This window comes from Mastigoproctus giganteus, chromosome 1 (assembly GCF_048544385.1).
Source record: "Mastigoproctus giganteus isolate SK-2022 chromosome 1, ASM4854438v1, whole genome shotgun sequence".
NCBI classification, from domain to species: Eukaryota; Metazoa; Arthropoda; class Arachnida; order Uropygi; family Thelyphonidae; genus Mastigoproctus; species Mastigoproctus giganteus.
Genome location: NC_143575.1, coordinates 272431056 through 272456504, shown reverse-complemented (window position 1 = coordinate 272456504; position 25449 = coordinate 272431056). Strand labels below are relative to the sequence as shown.

Sequence of the window (25449 nt, the reverse complement as noted above, 5' to 3'; positions counted from 1 at the left end):
TTTTTTTTTTTTGGCTGATGCTGCATAAGCTTGCTTTCTTGCATCAAATACCTCTACTAATGCTAATGCTGTCAAAACTCACTATAATGCTCTTTTATCAGCATACACATTGAATTTTTGAAAAATGTTTCATCTGATATATTCGACAGCATGGGAATGAATAGTGAAACTGCATTAAAATGTTTTCCATGTCAACTTAAGAAATTTTCCAATGCTCAGTGAAATTTTCTCCTATGCTAATTTAATTGCAGTACAGTGACATTTTACATAGTTCTGAGATCAATATTTGAAAAAAAATTATCAAGTTAGATATATAGGGTGTCTCAAAAATACACGGCATAACTTCAGGAATGAGTTCCTAATACATAGACAATAAAAATATTTTATAACAGGAATCCTGTGTGTTATCAGACACTCAGCCTAAAACACTGATGGATCCAATATCTCTCTATTACAGAAGATTTAGGAGAGGTCCGGTTGGCCTCCCTCCCTAAAACCACTCATGCACACCTTCTCGATGGTAAGCCCTGTTACATTACTTAGGTAGCAACGAACGTGTAGAGTCGTTCTCTTCGAGACGCTTGGTCAGCGTGAAGAGGAAAAGACCAAACCCTCCAGCACATGACAGCACGACAAAACAAATGGCCCTCAGTCCCCAGCAGCCTTCACTTCCCCCTCTTACGGCAGCGAGAGGATCAGAGTGGAAGCAGAGGGTGCTAAGAATCTCTGGGTACGACCAGGCTGCCATGTACGGAAACTGAACTTGGCCTGTTATAACGTAAGATCACTCATCGGTGAAGACAGGTATTGGAGTTGGAAAAGGAATTAGAAAATGTGAATTGGAATATCATCAGTTTGGCTGAAACAAGAAGAAGAAGAAATGAATCACTTATAAGTTTATCAAGTGGAAATTTGCTTACACCAATGGAAACAGTGAAAGGAGTGAAGGTGGAGTTGGGTTTCTGGTCCATAAAGATTTTAAAAACAACATTTTGGAATTCAAAAGTACATCACCAAAGGTGTCAAGACTAATACCCAAGATTTCTAAGAGGTACAAGCTAAAGGTTATAATGATTTATGCACCAACATCGAGCCATGATGATGAAGAGGTTGAAGAAATGTACACCGAAATTGAGTCTTCTAGATGAGCAGAAAACCCACTACACTATCATTATGGGGGACTTCAATGCTAATGTTAGAAAAAGACAAAATAGCGCAGAAAGGGGAACTATAGGAAATTTTGGAATTGGTGAAAGAAATGAAAGAGGGGAAAGACTTGTGGAATTTGCAGAATCTCAAGGATTGTCAGTAATGAACACTTTTTTCAAGAAAAGGGTGAACAGAAAGTGGACATGTGGATTAACAACTAATGAAATCTACAACATTCTCACTAACAGAAGATATATTGTGAATTATGTTACCGTCCTGAATAAGGTAAATGTTGAATTGAAGCAATTCAAGTTGAATTGAAGTGATCACAGAATAGTAAGATGTACATTTGATATAGATGTAGGAAAGGAAAAAACCGACTCCAGGAAATAATACAAAGGTCTTTGAGATAACAGAAGAGGTAAAAAGCAGCATGTACTGGAACTTAAGAACAAGTTTGAGCTTCTGCAGACTGGTCAGGACCAAGATATCGATGAGGAATATTACAACTTTCTGAAAGTGATAAAAGCCCAAGAAACCTATAGGGAAAAAGAAATCCAAAGAAGAAAAAATTAGTCAAGAAAGACTTGTCATGATCAACTGAAGACAACAAATGAAGAGCAAGAAAAAACACTGACAGGAAGAAAATTGAGTATACTGAGTTATGCAAAGCCATTAGAAAGAGACTCAGAGAGGACATAAGAAGATTGAACACAAGAAAAGTAGAACAAGCATTAAGGGGAAAAGCATTAAGTAGAACAAGCATTGAGCTGTTTACAAAGGATTTAAATCAGCAGCCATGAGCAGTAATACAGAAAGACAAATGATACTGAAACTGAAGAATAGTGATGATGTACTTATAAACAGCAGAGAAGGCATAATTCAAATAGCAGAAGACTACTATAGAGAATTATACAAGGAGCGATGGAATGATGCCAGCAGTGCGGAAGATGGATTGCAAAGCAGCAACACATACGACATACCCGATATTCTTCCTGATGAGGTAGCACATGCATTGAAGAAAATGAAGAATCAGAAAGCCCCGGGGAAGATGAAGTTACTGTATAGTTGTTAAAATTGGGAGAACGAGACATAACACAAAAACTGGCAAGGCTCTTCACAAAGTGCATTAGAAAAGGTGTGATGCCTAAGCAGTGGATTAATGCAATAATAGTTTTGCTGCATAAAAAAGGAGATAAATTGGAAATTATAAACCAATTAGCTTGTTATCCCACATCTACAAGTTGTTCACAAGTGTCATTACTAACAGATTAGAAAGAATACTTGATGAGAATCAACCGAAAGAGCAAGCTGGCTTTAGGACAGGATTCTCAACTTTGGATCACCTTCACGTAATATCACAGCTAATGGAGAAAGCAAATGAATATAAAACACCACCATGCCTGGCATTTGTGGATTATGAAAAGGCATTTGACTTCATACAGCATAAGGCAATGTTTCGGGCACTGGAAAGACAAGGCATAGATACTCTGCATATTATGATTTTGAAGAAAATATATGAGAGTGCTACCTCCTTTATTAGACTAGACAAAGACAGTAGGAAATTTAAAATCGAGAAAGGAGTTCGACAAAGAGACAATATCTCCGAAGCTGTTTACTGCTGCCCTTGAGGAAGCTTTCAGAAAATTAGACTGGTCGCAGAAAGGAGTCAATGTAAATGGAGAGTACCAAAACCATTTACGATTTGCAGATGACATTGTGGTCATAAGCCACGATCCCAAAGAATTAGAGGAAAATCTCAATCAGTTATGCAGTTAGTAAGGATTTTGGACTAAAGATGGATATGGCTAAAACAAAAGTAATGATGAACAAGTATGCCACAGAAAGGGAAATAATGATTGAAGGACCAGTAATTGAAAAGTAATTGGAATCATATACAGCATGCCCCCGTTATAACGCGGTTCCCTTTACGCTGATTCACTATAACGCTGTTCTTATATTATAACCTGTATCTGGCTATAACGCTGTCACAGATCACTATAACGTTCTTTTACAGATTGCATTTTTGACATATTTAACAAAATCGTTTCATTTGATGGAGTCGATAGCTTGAAAATGAATATAAAAACGAAAATGAAAATGAATAAAAAAAAAATTAATCGAACAAAGTGTAAGGTATTACACCTGGGAAACAGTAATCCCAAAAAAACTTATTCACTTGGTGGAGTTCAACTAAACCCAGTACTGGAGGAAAGGGACTTGGGTGTTACGATATGGTCAGACATGAAATTCTCTGAGCATTGTAAACAGGTTGCAAGGAAGGCCCATGGTGTCCTATCGATGATCTATCAAACTTTTGCAAGTAGAGATAGGGACGTGACAATCCCATTATATAAGGCTTATGTTAGACCACACTTGGAATACTGTGTTCAAGTATGGAGACCGCATCTAAAGAAAGACATCGAGCTTCTTGAAAGGGTGCAAAGAAGGGTAACTCGCCTGGTGAAAAGAAGGGTAACTTGGCAAAAGGGCTTCCTTATGAAGAAAGACTTCGAATATGTGGGTTGCAGAGTTTGGAAACTAGACACCTTAGAGGAGATTTGACTGAGGTCTTTAAGACTCTGAGAAGCATCAGTAAAATGAATGAGGACAAAATTTTCAAGATTATAAATGATGCTAGAACTAGGGGACATAAATTCAAGTTATGGGGGAAAATGTTTAGAGTGGACTGCAGGAAGTTTTATTTTAGCCAGCGAGTTATAAATTACTGGAACAAGTTGCCTTCATGGGTGGTAGAGGCTGACAGTTTGGGGAAATTCAAAGGTCATCAGGATAGTACTTTCGGGTAAGGGATGTGCATAGGATGATAGGTTTAATTTCCTTTTTTTTTATTATTATTTATTTTATTTTATTTATTTTTTTGTTTTTATCATTGTTTTGTTCGGATTTTTTTTTTTTTTTTTTTTGGCTGGTGCAGCATAAGCCATAGGCTTTCTTGCACCATGCGGCCGATACTAATACTAAAAATACGGTTAAAATGTTTCCCACGCCGACTTGAGAAATATTCCCACACTCAGTGAAATTCTCTCGCGCACTAATTTATTTGCTGTACAGTGACTTGTTACGTAGTTCTGAGATCAACATTTTAAAAAATGATCATGTATATTGCTTGTAATATTTGCGTTATATACATTTATCCAAAGTCTAGTCATCACTGAGTACAGTATTATATATTGTGCGTAACGGACAGTTTACTCAAACATTGTATCATAATTAATGAAACCAATGCATTACATTTTCGAAGAGTTAATAATGGCCAATAAGAATGAAAAAGCAATGTCTGGGCGCAGTACGAAGACTATAAATGTAAGGAAAAAATACTACTGGATTTGAAAATTAAATTAGACGTTTTGAAGCGAATCGATCCGGTCAAAGACAAGCGGATGTGTGCCATAATTTAGGATTTACAAGTTTAACTGTAAGAACAATTATGAAAAAATAAAGAATTAATTTTATCAGCGGAAAAGATAACTGTTCCACTGCATTGCTTACAGTGGAACAGCTACGACTAGGCCGGCTATTAGGATTGAAATGGAAAGACTAATGTTAGTGAATAGTTAGTGAAAAGATAATATCCAATGCAGAATTCAGTTAACTATTATTAAAAGAGAGAGAGAGATTAGCCAATATGATGATCTGAAGAAAACTCACTTAAAAAAAAAAAAAAAAAAAATGTGGAACCATTTAAAAGTAGTAAGGGCTGGTTGAATAGATTTAAAATCCAGGGAGAAGCCCCAAGTGCAGAAGGAGCCAAAACTTTCAAAAAAGAACTTGCTAAAATTATTGAAGAGGGGTATTATGTTTTATACTTTTCAACAAGTTTTTAACATATGTAAAGCAGGACTTTTGTGGAAACGAATGCCTAAAAGAAGTTTCATATTGAAAGAAGGAAAAAACATGCCAGATTTCAAAGCGGCGAAGGATCGGGTGACTTTATTGTTAAGTGGTAATTAAAATGCGGGGGATTTAAAATTAATACCCCGTTTAGTTTATTTGAAAGATGGCCAAAGTTCAACCCGAAATCGACAAATTTCTCATAATTAAATTAAATCAATTTAGATCAATTAAATTCATGATTTTAATTGAAATTTTAAGTTTAATTTTGATACGCAAGTAGTTACCACATAATTATATAAGCATGTAATGCAGAATATTTTATATGTACAAATATTTGAATATTAAATATTTTGACTGAAATTTGTGCATCTTTTCACTACCGTTTATTATTGATTAGGAAGTATCCTATGGCACCGACCACAACTCACAAATACATAGGTTACCTTATGGGAATGCGGCGCTCGCTTAGGGTGGATTCACTTAGCGCTCTGTTTTTCACGAATGCATTATCAGCGTTAAGCGGGGGGTCACCTGTACTTATCTGGGACAAATTATTAGTTGTAATAATGATAAATGGCTGGAAGTCAAGAGAAGAACAAATTTTGGATGGATAGCATTCAGGAAATATAGTCACATACTAAAGAGCAATATCCCAGTTTGTCTGAAATGTAAAATAATGAACCAATGTATACTCCCCACCATGATTTATGGAAGTGAAACTAGGGTACTCACCAAAAGAATGGAAGAGAAGCTGAGAACTACACAGCAAAGAATGCAACGAATTATATTGGGAATCAGACTGTTAGATAAGAAGAGAAACACATGGATTAGGCAGCAAACTCAAGTAAGGGACATTCTTATCAAAACTAAAGAACCGAAATGATCTTGGGCAGGACACACAGCTCGAAGACATGATGACAGATGGACTAAGACAATAACAGAATGGTACCCAAGAGGAGCTAAAAGAAAACATGGAGGACAAAGGCGGAGATGGATTGATGAAATTCATGAGTTTGTGGGTAGTAAATGGATGGCTCAAAACAGAAGGAACTGGAAAGTTGTTGGGGAGGCCTTCATCCTGCAGTGGACTGAAAATGGATGATGATGATGTTAAAGCAGAAATTGTTCAGCTTGGAAAAAGAAGCAAGATTTTACAAAATTGACAATGATGACATATAAGAGATGACCAACAATGACAGGGATGGCCCTGTCATTGTAGGAAAGTTGGACTGGACAAAGTAATGTTGCAAAGAGTTCCAAGTGATTAGTGGAGTTGGGAGAATGGTAGAGACAACAGATGAATTTGACACAATGAGGTAGAGAGATTTTAAGCCAGAGAAGATCAAAAAGAGGAGATTCCAAATGACTAAGTCTCTGACAAGGAATATCGGAATGGACATATGCACAAGTACCACCTATGGGGTGAAAGGAATCATACAGCGAATAATTTGGGCAACTGAGATGAGCAGTGGTTGAATCAACCGATAACTGAGATTCTGTCAGAAAAAGTATGGGGTTTGGCAGACTGTAAGTGGAAATGGACATCGAGATTAGTTCCGAGATCAGGTATATTTGTAAAATGAACTAGGGAGTGTTTAGGAGGTTTAGATCTTTTCGCAGATAAGTTTGCTGTATTAGTTTGACAATTCATGGTGTATTCAGTAGTAAGAAAAAGTGGGGGGGGGGGGGAGACATGCTGTATGAAGTTATGAAATTTTTGGATACAGCGAACACATGGTAAGAATATACACAAATCCTTAACATAATGTGGCCTCGACAATGCCCTCTGCATACACACTACTTGGATTCCCTCCAGTCACTATCTGGCAGAGTAGAGGGAGCAAGATTATACACTAGCTGATCTGGAAGTGTCCTAGAGAGTTACCAATAGGTTCAGTCTGGTGTACTAACCAGCAGCCGGCCTGCGAATACCGTTTTAGACCTGTACCCTTGAAATGCAAGGAAGTTTAGATCTCACTTTATCATAACCTGAAAGGACATCAATCATACCACATGACGGGAGAGATGGCGAGGGCTGCATTGAACTTTGCTCTGGAGACTAAACGTGGGTTATTATTATTATTATATTAGCCACATGGTGCAAGGAAGCCCAAGGCTTATGCTGCACGGGGGCCGAAAAAAAAAAAAAAAAAATTCCCTATTACCCTGAGAAAGAGGAGAGGGAGACAGAAGTAGAAAGGAATCACCAAGAAAGAGAAGAATGATGATATCCAGCTCAGGACCCTGAGTGTGCCAAGCCCATAATCACCGGGTGGGGGGTCCACCACTTCAACTGCCAATAAACGAAGTGGTAAGGGATATTGCACTGGTTGATGAGAGTCATCTACCACCTATATTAATAAATTCATGATTTTAATTAACATTTTAAGTTTAATTACTGCAATATGTTATCTACATAAGTGGTAAAGGCTGACAGTTTGAGGAAATTCGAAGGTCAGCTGGATAATTGCCTATGGGAGGAGGGAAACAGGTTTTCTATTTCCTTTTCTCCTCTTCTTATTTTTTTAATTTTCTTCTTCGTATTATTATTTATTTTATTTTTATTGTTTTATTTTATTATTTTATTTTTTTGCTGGTGAAACATAAGCCATAGGCTTTCTTGCACCATGTGGCCATTGCTAATACTAATACTAGTGGAAATGACAAAAGAACAAGAGCGTGCAATTGGTGAGAGTCATATACCACCTATATTAATAAATTCATGATTTTAATTAACATTAAGTTTAATTAAAGTAAGTACCTAGATTGTGTAATCTAGGCAATGTTTCTCAATCTTTTTACTCTGGTGGCACATTTTCCAAAGAATAAAAATTTCGCGGCACACCTACGTATTCATAGAAGAAGAAATTTCTAAATTAAATAAATAGAACGAAAAATAATATTAACAATTTTTTTTATTTATACTTATATTATATCTGTGTTATGCAAACAATTCTTACAACCAAAATAAAATATAAAAATAATTAAATAAATAATTACAAAAAGAAAATATGTATGCCTTCAACAAAGCTTTAAATAAATTATTCAAATATTTGATAGATATCAAATGAATTTTTATTTAAAATATTATAGTCAATGTGAAATATGTGATTGAAGATGTTTTGTTATTTCTGCTATATCAGGTCTTATTTCAGACAGAGCACCTCGCAGGTCATCTTCGACATTTTCCAATCTTGATCGTTTTTTATTTTTCGTGTTAGTCAGAGTTGAAAATCCAAACTCACATTAATACGACGTAGAAAATTGGAGTAAAATATTTATTGCTATTTTAGATAACTTTGGATATGCATCACTGATTGAAATCCAAATCCATCACTGATTGAAATTCCGAATGTTTGATTTTTAATGTTCGATCGGGTGAAAAGGAAATCAGTTCTTCCTCTTCTTCAAGACAAAGATTCTAGTTTGATGTATCATTAATAAAAGGATTTTGCACCCAGTCATATTTTCCTGCTTTAATAGATGGAAAATATATTTTCATTGCCTTTTGAAGAAAACCCAAATGGTTTTTCACCACTGGTGCAAGAAAATTTCTCATCTGTTCAGGAATCTTAGGATACATAGCTAAATTATTTTCAAGTTTATTCATCCACAAGCATAATTTTTTTTAACAAAAGCAATTAACATATCTGTTGATGTTAAGATATTTTCGTTTCGCCCTTGTAAACTAGTATTTAAAATATTAAGATGTGCAAATATATGTTCTATGTAAGCCAGTTTTGCACACCACAATTCATTGTTAAAACAATCATAAAATTTTTGTATTTTCATAAGATCTTTTGTTTTCCTGCAGTACTTATTTCATTTTAAAAAATGTACCAAGTTCTGCTCGCAATTCAAATACACGGGCTAAAACTTTTCCGCTAGAAAGCCAATGAATATCATTATGTAGTAATAAACAATTACAGTTAGATTCCATGCTGTCGCATAATTCTTTAAAAATTCGTGATTTTAAAGGTCTGCTTTTATAATATAGTTAACAAGTTTTATTAGGTCATCTAGTACAATGCTTAATTTTTCAGGAGAGTTTTGCCTACTAAAGCTTCTCGGTGAATAATGCAATGTGCAGAAATAAGATTTGAATTTTTTGTTTTGCAAACGCCAAAAAACCTTTTTCAGGTCCGATCATTGATGCAGCACCATCTGTACAAATGCCTGTACAGAAATTCCAAGATAACTGTCTTTTCGAAAGAGTTATCTACACAATTAAATATTTCCTTTCCTGTTGTTCTTCCTGGCAATTCTTAACAAAATAAAAATTGGTTCACAATTAAATCTCCGTTAATGAATTGAACAAATCCCATTAATTGTGTTTTCCCGTTGATATCTGTTGACCCATCTATTCGCAGAGCAAAATTTGACCATCAAATTTTTGTTGAACATTTTCTACATTTTCCGACATATCGATTATTCTTCGACTTATAGTATCGTTGGAAAGAGGAATTTTATTTATTTCAGCTTCTGCATCTTTGCTGAACATACGTTTCACCATTATACGACAAGCAGGACCGATCAACGTTTTTCCAATCGAATAAGGTTTCCCTTTTTGTGCAATAAGTTGCGCTACTTCATAGGAGGCAATTTGTGCTTTGTCAGACACTTTTATTGTGTTTTCAAATTTTTGTATTTGTTTGGCACTATTTGTCATTTATCGTTCAAAATACCTTTTGTCTTTAGACATCAAATTTTGATGAACTTTTTCCATATGGCGTTTTAGCTTGCTAGGAACCATTGCACTATTTGCTTTTTTATGTCCACATACAACACATAAAGGTAAGGGGAAATTTGTCCCCTGTCCACTTAAACCAAAATTTAAGTAATCTTCATTATATTTTCTTGTACTAATTTTCGATCTTTTTGGCTGAGATTCTTCGGCGCTGGAATTTTTCATATTATCACTATTTTCAACGGATATATTTGTATCTGCTGCAGAAATACTGTCGCCAACATCAGTAGTTTTGTTTTTATTTAAAAATTTTCGTATATCCATTTTCAGTTTTTTCTAATAAACAAAAAATGGTTTTGTAGAATTTTTAATTTTTATATACATTTAAATTACTTTAAGAAATCGCCTAAACCTAAATTATTTGCTTTACAACACAAACACAGTTTAATATGACAATATTAACACGATATATATAAACTAGTAACACGCCGCATGCTTACGCGCACAACTCCCAGAGAACTAGAGAGACTAGAGACGGGATCCTGTATTTTGACTTTCTCAGGTAATTCAGGGGCCCTAAGCACTTATACAGGATCGCATCGGTCCGATTCACGTGGTCTGCGGGCGACAGATAATTGGTCTTTATTCAAATGGTGTTGGCGCCTGAAGCCAGATGCCCCTGTATTCGGATATGTCAATTTCAATTCGTCATAAAAAGATCCTTCGTGTACTTTATTCTTATTAATGGTATTGTACGTATATTTGGACAATGATGTTAAAATTAAAACGACACTGGGTTTTTTTTTTTTTTAAGATTTGGCGGCACACTAATGTGCCACGGCACACCCTTTGAGAAACACTGATATTCAGGTACTTACCAAACAGTTATATACATATGCAATGTAGAATATTTTTTATGTACAAATTTTTGAATATGAAATATTTTGACCAATATTTGCACATCTTTTCACTACCGTTTATCATTGATTAGGAAATATCCTATGGCATAGTTCGCAACTCACAACTTATGGGAATAAGTTGAATCACTTAGTGCTGATTCAATTAGTGCTTTGTTATTGCAAAATGAAGTATCAGTGTTAAGCGGGGCTCATCTCTATGTTGCATATCACAATTGGCTTGCGTCCAAATCTCCAGGTTCATGATGATCATCATCAACAATTTTCAGTCCACTGTAGGATGATCGTCTCTCCAGCAACGGCAATCCATTTACTACCCACAAACTCATGAATTTCATCTATCCATCTCCGCCTTTGTCTTCCAGGTTTTCTTTCAGCTCCTCTGGGGCACCATTCTGTTATTTTCTTAGTCCATCTGTCATCGTCTTCGAGTTATGTGTCCTGCCCAGGACCATTTCAGTTCTTTAGTTTTGATAACAATGTCATTTATTTGTGTTTGCTGTCTAATCCATGTGTGTCACTTCTTATCCAACAGTATGATTCCTAATATAATTCGTTCCATTCTTTGAGGTGTAGAGTTCAGCTTCTCTTCCATTCTTTTGGTGAGTGCCCAAGTTTCACTTCCATGCCATGGTGAGGTGTATACATTGGTTCATTATTTTACATTTCAGAGAAATTGGGATATTGCTCCTCAGTATGTGACAATATTTTCTGTATACTATCCATCCGAAATTTATTCTTCTCTTGACTTTCAGCCATTTATCATTATTACAGCTAATGATTTGTCCCAGATAAGTACAGCAGGTCCTTATTATAACGCAGTTTGCTCTAATCTGATTTGCTATAACACTGTTCTTATATTATAACCTGTATCTCACTCCAATGTAATGCTCTTTTACCAAGCGTACAGATTGAATTTTTGGCTTGTTTAACATTTCATCTGATGTAGTCGATAGCTTGAAAATGTTAGCAAAACAGCATTAAAATGTTTCCCACACTCAGTGAAATTTTCTCTCATGCTAATTTAATTGCAGTACAGTGACGTGTTACGTAGTTCCAAGATCATCATTTTACAAAATGATAAAGTATATTGCTTGTAATATTTGGTTATATGCATTTATCTGAAGTCTAGTCATCAGTCAGTACAGTGTTAGACATTGTCTGTAACAGACAGTTTACTCGAACATTGTATCATACCTAATACAACACGGTTACATTGTGGAAGAGTTAATAATGGCGGATAAAAATTAAAAAGCAACAATGCCTGGATGCGGTATGAAGACTGCAATGGTAAGAAAAAGACTGAATTTGAAAATTCAATTAGATGTTCTGAAGCGAATCGATTCCATTCAATGACAAGTGGATATGAGCAGTAATTTAAGTCTGGTAGGTTTAACTGCAAGAACAGCTGTTCCACTGAAAGCAACTAAAGTTGTTAGGGCTAGGCCAGCTATTATGATTGAAATGGTGAGACTTCTAAATAATTTTACTGAAGATAACATCCAACACAGAATTTTGTTCAGTTAAATATTATTAAAGAAAAAAGCAATTAGCCTATATGATGATCTGAAGAAAGCTGACCTAAAAAAAAAAAATTAAAAAAAAAAAAAAATAAAATAATAATTGGAACCATATAAAACTAGTAAGGGTTGGTTTGATAGATTTAAAATCCAGGAAGAAGCCGCAAGAAGGAGGCAAAACTTTCAAAAAGAACTTGTTATAATTTTTGAAGAGGGGTGATACTTCTCAACATGTTTCATGTTTTTAATAAAGATAAACAAGACTTTTTTTTGGAAACAAATGGCTAAAAGAGGTTTCATATCGAAAGAATATAAAAAAAACCACACGGCGGGCTTCAAAGTGGTAAAGGATCGGTTGACTTTATTGTTGGGTCATAAAGCTGAGGGTGATTTTAAAGCAAAACCCCTTTTGGTTTACCAAGAAGAGGGCCAAAGTACAACCCAAAATTTACGAAAAATACGAAAACTCGACAGCCCAGGGCCATGATTTTAATTTGTATTTTAAGTTTAATTTTGATACGTAATGTATTACCACATTATTATAGACAGTACATACGTACAAGTTAACGCAACTGAATCGTTTCAGTACATAGCCAACTACTTAGGTAGTTATAAACTGGCATCATTAAGAATATCTCATAGTGTCAATACCTTCACGAGTTGCCATGATATGCACTACCTCGAATAAGTTTGTTTGTTATTTAGTTTTTAGGAGCATTAGCAACTAAGGCCATATTGCTCCAGGGATATGCGGTGGTCATTCCGACTTTTCTGCATCCTCCATATTTGGTGGTCACGGGATCGAACACCGGGCTAATCAAGAAGCGTGTGATACACACTGCTGCTCCTGCCTACCTGGCTACAGAGGTGCCCCTCGAGTAAGTAATGCTTCACCATAGGAGAAGACTATTCTTACTTATTCTCAGCGGATACCATCACCCATACAGCACCGTTTCAGAGCTTACTGGCTCCTCATCACTGGGTGGGCAGGTACCCTGGTGCTGCAAAGATGACACTGCAACGATGACAATGCAGTTGCGAAGTACAAATCCACAATATGAGATAGGCCTCATGGTGTGGAATAATTTAGATTACGGTATAGTTTAGAGCTAAAGCCTAAACTATTCTTAATGATGCCAATTTATAACTATTTAAGTAGTTGGCCTTTACTGAAATGATGGAATTGCAATAACTTGTACATTAGTAACAGAGCATATTTTTATATATACAAATTTTTGAATATTAAACATTTTGACCAAATACTTGTGTGTCTTTTCACTACCATTTATTATTGATTAGGAAATATCCTACGGCATAGACTGCAAATCAGAAATACATGTTTCATTACAGGAATATGGTGCTCGCTTAGCATTGATTATTTAAGGAGATGTTGCAGAAAGTCATATTACTGTTGAAGAAGAGAGCTGACGCTCTCGAAAGCTCCAAGTTTTTAGCCTTTTTAATTTTATATTTTAGCTTATTTTATGGTAAACGATCTTTTATTACAGTTTTTAGTATTCCGCAATAAACAGTTTATTGTAAATAATTTATTTTTATACTATTTGTAAAATTTTAACAACAGTAAAATTTTGTTCAATGGTCGGTGTATGAGTTTATTTCCTAGATATGAGTTTTCCCGACCTAGAGGCCTCTTTCAGGATATTGGGGTCACATTTGCACATCTCAAGTCTGTGGGTACCTCCAGAGTCCAAGCAAGCTCTCATAATTATGGCTAAGGGTTTGCTTACTTCCTTTGCTGCCTCCTTTAATATAACTGAATAGATCCCATCCACCCCAGGTGCCTTTCTTGTGTTTATCTTCAACAATTTCTTCTCCACTTTACTCTCAGTTATTACAAGATTCTCTAGCTTACTGCCAGAGCTGAATACACCTCTGGCATTCCCCTTGCTGAATAACTCCTCATGTGTGAATGTCAATGCAAAATATTGATTTAGTTTGTTAGCTACCTGAGCAGGATCATCAACAGTTGACCCATCGATATCAAGTGGACCAATCTGATTCATCCCCTTCCTTCTAGAGTTTACATAAGTAAAGAACTCTTTGCTGTTTTTCTTTGCATCCCTTGCCAAGGATTTCTCATACTCTGCCTTCGCCTGCCTAACCTCCTTTGTAACTTGGTTACAGATCAACTTGTATCTATCATAGGCTTCTGTGTCATGTGTTAATTTGTATGTGTCCCATACTTGTTTCTTCTCTGCCATATGCCTCATTTGTTCATCTGACATCCATTTAGGCCTAAACCTTAAACAATATTTCTTAGTTGGTATGTAAAGCCTAGTAGCTTCCAAGATAAGTTCTTTGAATGCTTCCCATTTTGCATTTGCTGTTGGTAACATCATCAGTTGGTCCCACTGTATAGAATTTAAATACTGTCTCAGTCCACTGTAGTCGCCTTTACAAAAGCAATACCCCTTCCCTTTACCCCTAATGGTAGTTACCTCTTTGAGTAAATCCCACTTCAGCACACTGTGATCACTGCCACCTAGTGGTTCATTTATCTGCAGATTCTTAATGCATGAAGAATCACTGCTGATAATCAAATCAAGAGTATTCCTCCCTCTAGTTGCCTCCCGAACATGCTGATGTAGAAAACAATCATCCAATAAATCCACAAAAGCCTTGCTAGTGTGTGAGTGACCAGCCCTCAAACTCCAGTCAATATCTGGGAAATTAAAATCTCCCATTATAAGACTCTCTGATTTACTGGCCCACTCTATTTCCCTGTACAGTTTCTTATTATACTCATCAGAATCACTAGGCCTATAGCACACTCCCACTCTCAATTTTGATCTCCCAATGCTTATGTCATACCAAACTGACTCGACACTGCTCTGTCCAGCGATGTCGACTGGCTTCACTTCCTTGGATTTTGTGTGTTTCTTAACTAATAGCATAACCCCTCCTCCCTTCCTATCTATCCTTTCTGTACACATTGTACTCCCCAAATTCCAGTTCTGCATTCCTTATATCTGTGTGACACCACGTCTCTGATATCCCAACAATATCCGCCTTTGATGCTTTGAGCAATACCTCAAATTCATCAAATTTATTTACCAAACTCCTAGCATTGGTGTACATGCAAGTATACATGCACCTGTTCGTTTTCTTAGCTACTCTAACACAACCCATGTGTTTACTTGTACCCAAATGACTCCCAGCAGTCTCTGAAATATCCTGCATCTTATTTTCCAAGCTGCTGCTCATTCCAATAGAAGCAGTACAAGAATCACTTTCACCTCTGCCAGTGGCTACTGTTAATCTATTAGTCCTTGTATCCTCCCCAATCTAGCAGTTCTCCGACCCACCTAACACTGCCTCGATAACATCAGCAAATATTCTTGCACCCTTTCTATTTAAGTGTATCCCATCCCTTTAGAAGCAGTCCCTTCTGTTAACAAGTACAGACCAGGCTGAAAAAAATTCTACCCCCTTGAGCCTTGCACAAGCTTTCCAGGGCCGAATTGATCGACAAGGCTCTCATCATATACTCCCTCCTATCGTGTCTGGGCAGAATTGCAGACACTTTCAAATTCAACCCTAATTCATGGCTTTTTTCAACAGTGACCTGTACTTGTTAAGTAATTCTGCCGGTCTCCTACTCTTAATATCATTAGTGCCAACGTGTACAACTATATCATCTTTTGTGCCCTTAAAAGATGATAATGTCCTTCTCATTACTAGCAAAAGTCCAAAAATTATTGCCAAGACACCACGAGCCCTGTCTTGATTTTTGTTTCTATTAAGATGTTTACATATTTTCCAACTCTACTTTATTTTTTCCTGGTAAATTTTAAGCCAATTACATTCAAGAATTTTTTGCATTTCTTTGAATATGGCATGCTTTAGCCACTAACAATTTTTATAAGGATAGATGTCATTGGTTGTTTGCAACAGAGTTCCACGCTTTGTTGTATTTTTTTTTATTTACCACACCCCTCCACAAATATCCATATCAATAGATTTTATACTATTGCTCTCATTAAGATATTAACACAGTATTCGGCCTGTGTGTGTGTGTTTAACTTTCCAAAGTTCAGGTTTCTGTTGCTTGCAGTGTACAGGCTATCATATAATAGTTACTGTTATCTGAATTACAGATCTTCATTTATTGTCCATTCAATACTTGGGAACAGTCTGACAATACAAATTAAAAGAACTATGGCAAAAATTTTATTGTGAGCAAATGTACAACATGGGTATGAATGCAAGTATTTAATAAAGTTAAATTATATTACAGTTTAGTACAATATGCTTACATCTTCACTTTCTTTAAATCTTTTAACTACTCTCCTTTCTATGATTTCTGAAGGTCTACCATTCTATGCATTGAATGTTGTTCACTGTCATCTGCTCTTTTATCTTTAATTACCCCCCCTCTCTTTCTCTCACACTTTTTAAAAATATTTATACACAATAATATATAAGGAGACATACATGTGTCAATATTTGGAAGTCGCACATACATATATAATAGTTTTATTAAATTGAAAATGACTAATATGTGTATTTTAGTGCAATTGCATCATTTATATACAGCTAATTTGCAATAGCGGCATCGTTTAAGTTACATCTCATATTGTGAATACCTTCACGACGAGTTGCCACAACGTTGCACTACTTCAAATAAGTAATGCTTCACCCGAAGGAGAAGACTATTGTTACTTATTCTCAGTGGATACCAACACCCAGACGGCACCATTTCAGGGCTATTTGGCTATTCTTTGGTGGGTGGGTAGGTACCCAAGTGATGTAATGATGACAAAACAGTTGTGAGAGATGCCGGTGTATGATAAAGTTAAGACTCTAATGCATTAAAAGCTTAAGCCTCAAGCTGCAAAAGAGATTATTACACTATGTGTATTTTAGTGCAATTGCATCATTTATACACAACTAATTATAGATTAGCAAATTTGCAATAGCGGCATCGTTAAAGTTATATCTCATATTGTGAATACCTACCTTCACGACGAGTTGCCATGACATTGCACTACTTCGAATAAGTAGTAGCGTTACTTATTTGAAGTAGTGCAATGTCATGGTATCTTACCATTCTGTGATCACTTCACAACATTTACCTTATTCATTCAGGATGGTAACATCGTTCTCAATATATATATATATATATATATATATATATATATTCTGTTAATGAGGATGAAGTTGATTTTTGATTAGTTGTTAATCCATTTGGGCTCTTCCATGTCCACTTTCTGTTCACCCTTTTCTTGAAAAAAAGTGTTCATTACTGATATTTTTCTTGAGAGTCTGCAAATTCCAGAAGTCTTTTGCCTCCTTCATTTCTTTCAACAATTCCAAAATTTCCCTTTCTGTGCTGTTTTGTTTCTTTTCAATCTTAGCATTGAAGTTCCCCATAATGATAGTGTAGTGGCTTTTCTGCTCATCTAGAAGACACTCAATTTCGATGTACATTTCTTCAACCTCTTCATCATCAGGGCTCGATGTTGGTGCATAAACCATAACCTTTAGCTTGTACCTCTTAGAAATACTGAGTAGTAGTCTTGACACCCTTGGTGATGTACTCTTGAATTCCAAAATTTTGTTTTTTATATCTCTATGGACCAGAAAGCCAACTCCAGATTTGCTCCTTTCACTGTTTCCATTGGTGTACAGCAGTTTCCGCTTGATAAACTTATAAGTGATTCATTTCTTCTTGTTTCAGCCAAACCGATGATATTTCAATTCACATTTTCTAATTCCTTTTCCAGCTCTAATGTTCTATCTTTACTAGAAAATAATTAATGTAAAAAAAAATAATAATAATAATAATTACTGCAATCACTTAGTAAAAGGTCAAGCATATTGCAGTGGTATACATCCAGTGGAATTAAAAAAAAAAAAAAAAAAAAAAAAAACAAGAAAAACTTTTTTCCAGAAGTAAAAAAGGAAGTTGGCTCCCATAAGGCTCATACAACCACTGCTAGGATAAAATTATGCATCTTACTGCAAATCAGTAAGCCAATTAAAAAAATACTTATACATGGGGAGGACAAAAACCTTCCTATATAACCTACCCACCCCTATAAACCTTTATCTCATTCTTCCTTGAATTTATTTAAACTGCCCACTGGGTGAAAGCAAATTTACACAAATCTATCCTGCAACTATCCTTCCTCAATTTGAATTTATGTCCACTTATTTGAGCAGCCTGAGCAAGAGGAAGCATGCTATCAGAAGTGAGCTTACTCCATCAATTCAAAGCCTTAAACACCTCAATCAGATCACCAGAGTATCTAATATCCATGCACTGCAAATTTACAGAACTGCAGCATTTGATGGTAAGAGCACCCAACAGATCCACATCCTTCATAAAATGAAGTTTCCAGACCTGTATGCAGTACTCAAAAATGGGCCAAACCACTGTCTTATACAATGAGATAATCAATCTCCTTTTCTCTACCAATAAAATTCTTGTGCACCTGTGACAAAACTCCATGAGCTCTCAAGCTCAGAGAACTTCATATCTAACTTCATAATTACCCATAGATATTTTTCATTCTCCACTATCCTGAGTGTGGAACAACGAAGTTGGTATGTTATCTGGGATTACTACTACCCATAAACAGAATCTTAAATGCATCAATATTAAACTTCAATTGACACTGAGCTCAACTGCCTAATTTTTCTAGACCTTGTGGTTGCATACAAGGTTTAGAAAAACCTCTGATTACTATCATTATCTACACCCTATCAACATTCATATCATTTGCAATTTAGACTTTAAGATATTCTTTCATTAACATCTTACAGAAAACAACAGTGGCCCCAGCACAGAAACCTGGGGACTCTCTTGATGGTAGTTACTTCTTCAAGAAACTCCACTTCAATACACTGTGAGAACTACCACTTACTGGTTCTTAGTTCTGTAATCTGCAGATTCTTAATGCATGAAAATTACTGCTGATAATCAGATCAAGAGAACTGCTTTTCCTGCCACCTCTCTAACATGCTAGTATAGAAAACAGTTATCCAACATATCCACAAAAATCTTGCTACTGTGTGAGCAACCATTTCACAGAAAATAGTTAATATCTGTTAAGTTATAGTTCCCTTCATTAGAAGACATTGTGGCTCACTTATGTATTTTCTTCTGTTTGTTTACTATACTCATCACAATCATTAGGTCAATAACACACTCCTACTCTAATTTTTGTTTTCTCAGTTCTTAGTTACACCAAACTGTTTCACCATTGCACTGGCCACCCATTTCCCCTATTGGGTGGAATTATTCTCTAACTAAGAGCATAACTCCCCTTCATCCCACATATCCTTTCTATACAACCAGAAAAGCATTATACAAACACATTATACTCCTCATATTAAATTCAATTTCTGCAACCCTTATAACCGAGTAACCCAACGTCTTTGATATCCACAGATGTTGGCATTTGATGACTTGGCCAGTACTTCAAAAACCAAATTTATTCTTTATGCTCTTAGCATTACTATACATACAAGTATACATGACACCTAGTTTTACTTGTAGTAACCATAACACTGCTTATGTATCTGCTTGTTCCATGAGCCCCCCCCTCCAAAATACCTGTCACCTTGCTTACCAGGCTGCTGCACATTCCAGTAGAACCAGTGGAAAAAGCTACTTACACCTCTGCCTGAAGCTGCCGTTAATCTATTAATCTGTGTATCCCTTCCTCCCAATTAGCCGTTCACAAAATCACCTAAAACTGCCTTGATCACATCAGTATATATTCTTGGTCCTTTTATTTAAATTTATCCCATCCCTGTAAAGACATTTCTCCTGTCAACAAGCACAGACTATGCTGAAAAATATTTTGCCCCACAGGCCTTTCACAGTTTCTCCAGGGCCAAACTAATTGACTCTCATCCTGTACTCTCTCCTATTGTATCTGGGCAGAATTGCATTAATTTTCAACTTGTTTCAATTTCAATCCTGATTATCGACTTTTTCTCACATTGGCCCATAATTGCCAAGTAAATCCTCATATGTCCTACTATTAATATCATTGTCTTACTTACTGTGATAAATAAGTTCAGAAACAGTACATATGAATAACTAACAAATTAAACAAATTTATAGAACTATAAATACTGTATATAAGTATTTAACTTACTGGACTTCCCATGAAAACATGAAGAAAGGTACGAAGTCTGTCATCCCTAATATTTCCAAATTCACTGTTGCTTCCATTTGTTGCTGTCAAGTAGTTTAAAAGCTTTCTCACCAGTCCACTATGTATCACTTCAAAAGAAGATATGTCACTGTCTACAACAACAGTGCGAATTTCTTCTAAGGCTTTTAATCCCCCATCGTTCTATATTAAAAAAAAAATTAAAACCAAACACATTAGAACAAATTGTTTACATATGATTTATTCAAAATCTGTATATGATGAAAAAATCACTTTCTCACCTGCATTATCAATGGAGAAAAAAATGGATGTAATGAGAAGTTCAGTTTTTAAGGGGTCTAAAAAGAGCATCATTATTCCTGTGGAAACTAATTACATTTATTAGACACGAACTGATGATATGGTGGATAAATATAATGATAAGATGAAAAATGCACTTTAGGTCAAAATGTATTTGTGTCAGCAACTGAGATAAAGCATGATAGGGAACCATATTTTGAAAGCCTTATTTTGGAGGGAAATTTTTCTCAACAGGTTTTGCCCACATATTCTATGTTATGGAGTTGGGAGCAGGAACTTGTTTAGTAAAGATATAATTTGAAGAGAGAAAGCGAAAGGCTTTTGCTAATGCCAAAGATGTCTTCAGTGTTCAGGGATACTGCATCATTCAATACTGTGAAAATATTGCTGCATTCATTTAACTATCCCCTATCCCCATACTAAGGAACTCAAGATTTCAGTCAGTTCCCCCTCTAAGGTACATAGATGAATATCAGTCAACCTTTCAATTTAGTCCAGTTTTATAACTGGGTGTGTTTTCTCCTTTTCTGATAACTTTGGTTTTCTGTTATTGTTTTCAATTATAAACCTACTAATTTTAATCATATATACTTGAAGGATAACGTTAGATGATTCTGCTTAGGTTTAGCCCACTACAGTCATATGTTGGTATGTGTTTAGCTAAGTGAAACAAATATCCTGACTTGTAATATCACATTTGGAAAGGAATAGAACCATAATGGCACTGAGATAGCATTTAGTAGTTTGTTTTGTGTTATGCATTGTAGTTATGTAACTATAATCAGTCACTGGGAATTATTAGCAGAATAGTTGTGCTACCTGATAGTTTTGCGGTAGAAGTTTTCAGGATACCAAATTGTATGTAAAAATACTGTATTGCTGAGTTATTATTACTGTTATTTTCAAGGTAACAGTCATTCTACCGAGTCAGAGATTTTCATGAGATAAAAGAACTACAGCAGTGCTTGTAGTTCTTTTATCTCATGAAAATTCGGCATAAATTGCGTAAAATTATTAAATTGCGACATCCCCATTGTATAAGAGCTACCACTTCTATATAGCTGCGTAAGGCTTGGCAGATCGGCAGCTTAAATCCCTAGCCTGGATAAATGGTGAGGGTTGATGTCAGGAAGGGCATCCTGTCATAAAAACTATGCCAAAACAAAAGGTGATTGAGGGAAAGTAGATGTGTCAGGGTTACCAAACAAAGAACGGGTCCGGTTAAAGAAGTTAGTTTAGCTAGAGATGAATGAGTTGAAAAGTGTTAGAATAGGAACACTGAACATTGAGACGATGAATGGAAAGAGCAGAGAGATTGTGGATTTGATGCAAAGGAAAAGAGTGAATGCCGATCCCATATGAACGTGGGAAGAAGGCGAGGACAAAGAAAAAGATTGTAGTTATGTTTGTTGTCAAAAGGTTAGATTAGCGTAAATAGTATTTTGCTTTGTTCAGAGAATGTGTGTGAAAGAAGCTTAGGTTACTTTGAATTAAGTAATGTGCCTGCACAGTGGCAGTTGATTCACCTAAGTTAGAATAACACATTAGCATCAGCCGGGAGAAGAAGAGAGAAAAAAAAAAAAAAAAAATCCTCCCATTTCGCCCCTCCATTCATTTTCCAAATGCCTATCCAGCTCAGCCTTAAATTTATTTAGGCTATCAACTTCCACAATAAAAGACTGAAGTCTGTTCCACCAATTAACTACCCACTGGCTAAAGGCAAATTTCCGCACATCTATTCTACAACTGTCTTTCCTCAATTTGAATCTGTGATCCCCTCAAGTTCTTAATCTGAGCAAGAGGAAGAATCCCATCAGCATTCAGCTTGCTCAAGCCATTCAAGGTCTTATACACCTCAATCATATCACCTTGCAAGTGCCTACTCTCCAGGCAATTTACAGAACGGAAGTCTTTCTTGGTAAGAGCACCCCTTTGTTCCCCTCACCAATCTTGTTGCCTTTCTTTGTACTCATTCTAGCAACTATATTCTTCCTAAAATGAGGTCTCCAGACCAGTACACAGTACTCTAGGTGTGGCCTCACCACTGCCTTGTATAATGGGATAATCACCTCCCTGTCCCTGCTAGCAAAATACCTATATATCATCGACAAGGCTCCATCCATGACCTGCCCTGGCAGTCCATCTGCACTGCTCAGCGAACTTCATATTCGACTGCACAATTACCACAAGGTCTTTTTCACTTTCCACTTCCCTGAGTGTAGTACCACACAGTTGGTATGTTTCTCTTCGGTTATTGCTACTCATATGTAGTACTTTGCATTTATCAATGTTAAACTTCAGTTGCCACTTCTCTGCACATTGGTCCTTCTCATCTAGATCCAGTTGGAGTAGCATAATATCATTACTGTCGTTAACAACCCTGCCAACCTTGGTATCATCTGCAAACTTGGATATTAAACCTGACATACCTTCATCAATATCATTGATAAATATACAAAACAACAATTGGCCCAACACTGAACCCTGGGGAACTCCACTAATAACATTTGTCCATGAAGAGCAGTCCACTGATTACCACTCTGTTGTCTTCCACTCAACCATCCCTTTATCCATTGTAGCAACTTGCCCTTAATGCCATATCTCTCCAATTTGTACAGCAGTCTGAATGGCATATGAATAGCGATAGCCGAAGAGAAATGTACCAACTGTGTGGTACTACACTCAGGTGAGTGGAAAGTGAAAAAGGGAGTAATTATGCAGTCGAATATGAAGGTTCACTGAGCAGTGCAGACGGGCAGCAGGGCAGGTCATGGAGCCTTGTCAATGATATATAGCAGGGGTAGCTGACTTAATTTGTGATGCGATCTACTTTTTTTTTTTTTTCAAAATGTGCCGCGATCTACCTTCTCAAGAATTTCATTGCACAATGGTTAAAAAAGTTATAAACACATACTGAAAAATGTTGTTTATAAATTTTAAAATTAAATACAATTCAGAATTCTTGTTTTAAATTCATAACTTTTTTTAATTTATGTGAAGTTTGTGTCTTAATGTCATCTGCTATGCTTTCAAAATCGGGGATATACTGTGATAAGGCCAACCGTAAAGAATCTTCTGTATGCAAGTCCGTAAGAGTAGAGGAATTCTTCGTCTTTGTTTGTTTCAAATACAAAAAGGCCGATTCACAGATATGTGGAACTAATATAAGAATTTAAAAGTTCACTGCATATTTTGACATTTGGCTACTTTTCTCGGCAAACATATTTACAAAAGCCTTTTTCTGATGACATGGCTTTTAGGAAGATATTGTTTTGTAACGTCATTTTCAAGTAATATTTTCTCCGTGTGAAAAATCTCGGCGATTTTTTCTGCAATTTCTGGATAAGAAATATATTGAACAATGTCTTCAATTGTTTTAAATCGCTGAATCTGGTTTCAAAATCATCTACAACTTTCTCAATTACAGAAACATATTTCTCACTATTAAATTCAAAAAGAGTATATTTTTGTAAATTTGCAAATTGCATATTTGCAAAATGATCGAATTTTTTTTCTTTTAGATCCTTAGCCTTTGCCAAAAATTGATATTTATTTTTGTTTTTTCCTTGTAATTCCAAATTCAGATCACTTAATGTACTAGTAAAATCTGCCAAAATAAGGCAGATCACACAACCACTCCATATCTCGTAGCTACTAATAATCATCTCCCCTTTGATCAACAAATTTTTTAATTTCATTCAGCAAATTTCGAAATCTCTGTAGAAACTTACTCCGACTCAGCCACCTCACATCTGTGTGTAATATCATATCTGGTTCATTTTCATCTAGTTGCATTTTGAAAAGTCTCCTCTGAAGAGATTGTCCTCCGATGGAATTCACGATTTTGAATGCTATGTCCATAACACTTTTAGTATTTAATCTTTTTCTGGCTAACACTTGTTGGTGGATGATACAGTGGGAACTCTAAAAATCTGGGAATTCATCATCCTTTTGGCACAATGCGATGAATCCGTTAAGATACCCTGTCATTGCTTCAGTTCCATCTATTGTTATTGATACGAGCTTAAATAGTGGTAATTTAATTTTTTCAATAAAATTTTTGAATGCATTAAATGTATCAAGACCTCTAGTTCTTTCTTTTAACGAAACCATACCCAGCAGTTCTTCTCTAGTGGGAGAATCATCAAAAACCATACAAACAAAAATGAGCAATTGAGCTGGAGCACTGACGTCTGTAGATTCATCCAGTTGTAAAGTAAAGGACACACAATTAGGAATATTAGCACGCAATTGTTCGCTCACATTTTTACTAATTTTTTTCGATGTGTCGCATAACAATATTTCGTGATAATTGCAGATCTTGAAGAGCACTTTTAATTTCATTTTTGATCTTAAAATTTTCAAAAAGAGAATCTGTTATTTCTAAAAATGCACCTTTGATGAATTGACCATCAGAAAATGATTTACATTTTTTGCAAGAAGATGACTCACTTTAAATGATGCTACATTCACTGCTTTAGAGTGTAAATTCGGTGTCACGAATAAATTTTGTTGTGCAAATAATCTGGATAAAGTTCCTTTAATTTCTTTTTTCTAACGTTACTATTAGGCGGAAAATCGGATTGGTATTTACAATGGAGTGCACTGAAGTGCCTTTATAAATTTCCTTTTTTTGGGTATAGCCACGGAAGCATTGCAAATCAAACAACATGTTTCTTTTATCATTAAATGATACGTTTTACTATTTTTTGTAGTATTCATTTTAAATCAAAGAGTATTAAATTAACATAAGTACTGTCCAGTTATTAATATTAAGTAAGCTAAATAAGAATTCGCCACTTACACTATGCTCTCCACAATGTAACTGCACGAATTTTTGCTAGACAAACCTAGCGGTTGCGCAGCGA

General features: G+C 35.7%; 1 protein-coding gene across 3 annotated transcripts in view; it reads right to left on the bottom strand.

Annotated features, from left to right (window-relative positions):
* Nucleotides 1-25449, bottom strand: part of ctrip (E3 ubiquitin-protein ligase ctrip) — an 894611-nt gene that overhangs the window by 323601 nt on the left and 545561 nt on the right. For all 3 annotated transcript variants that reach the window (XM_090377644.1, XM_090377653.1, XM_090377662.1), the window contains one exon: nucleotides 20264-20464. In XM_090377644.1, the coding sequence (XP_090233770.1) occupies nucleotides 20264-20464 (201 nt within the window). The remainder of the gene's footprint in view (nucleotides 1-20263; nucleotides 20465-25449) is intronic.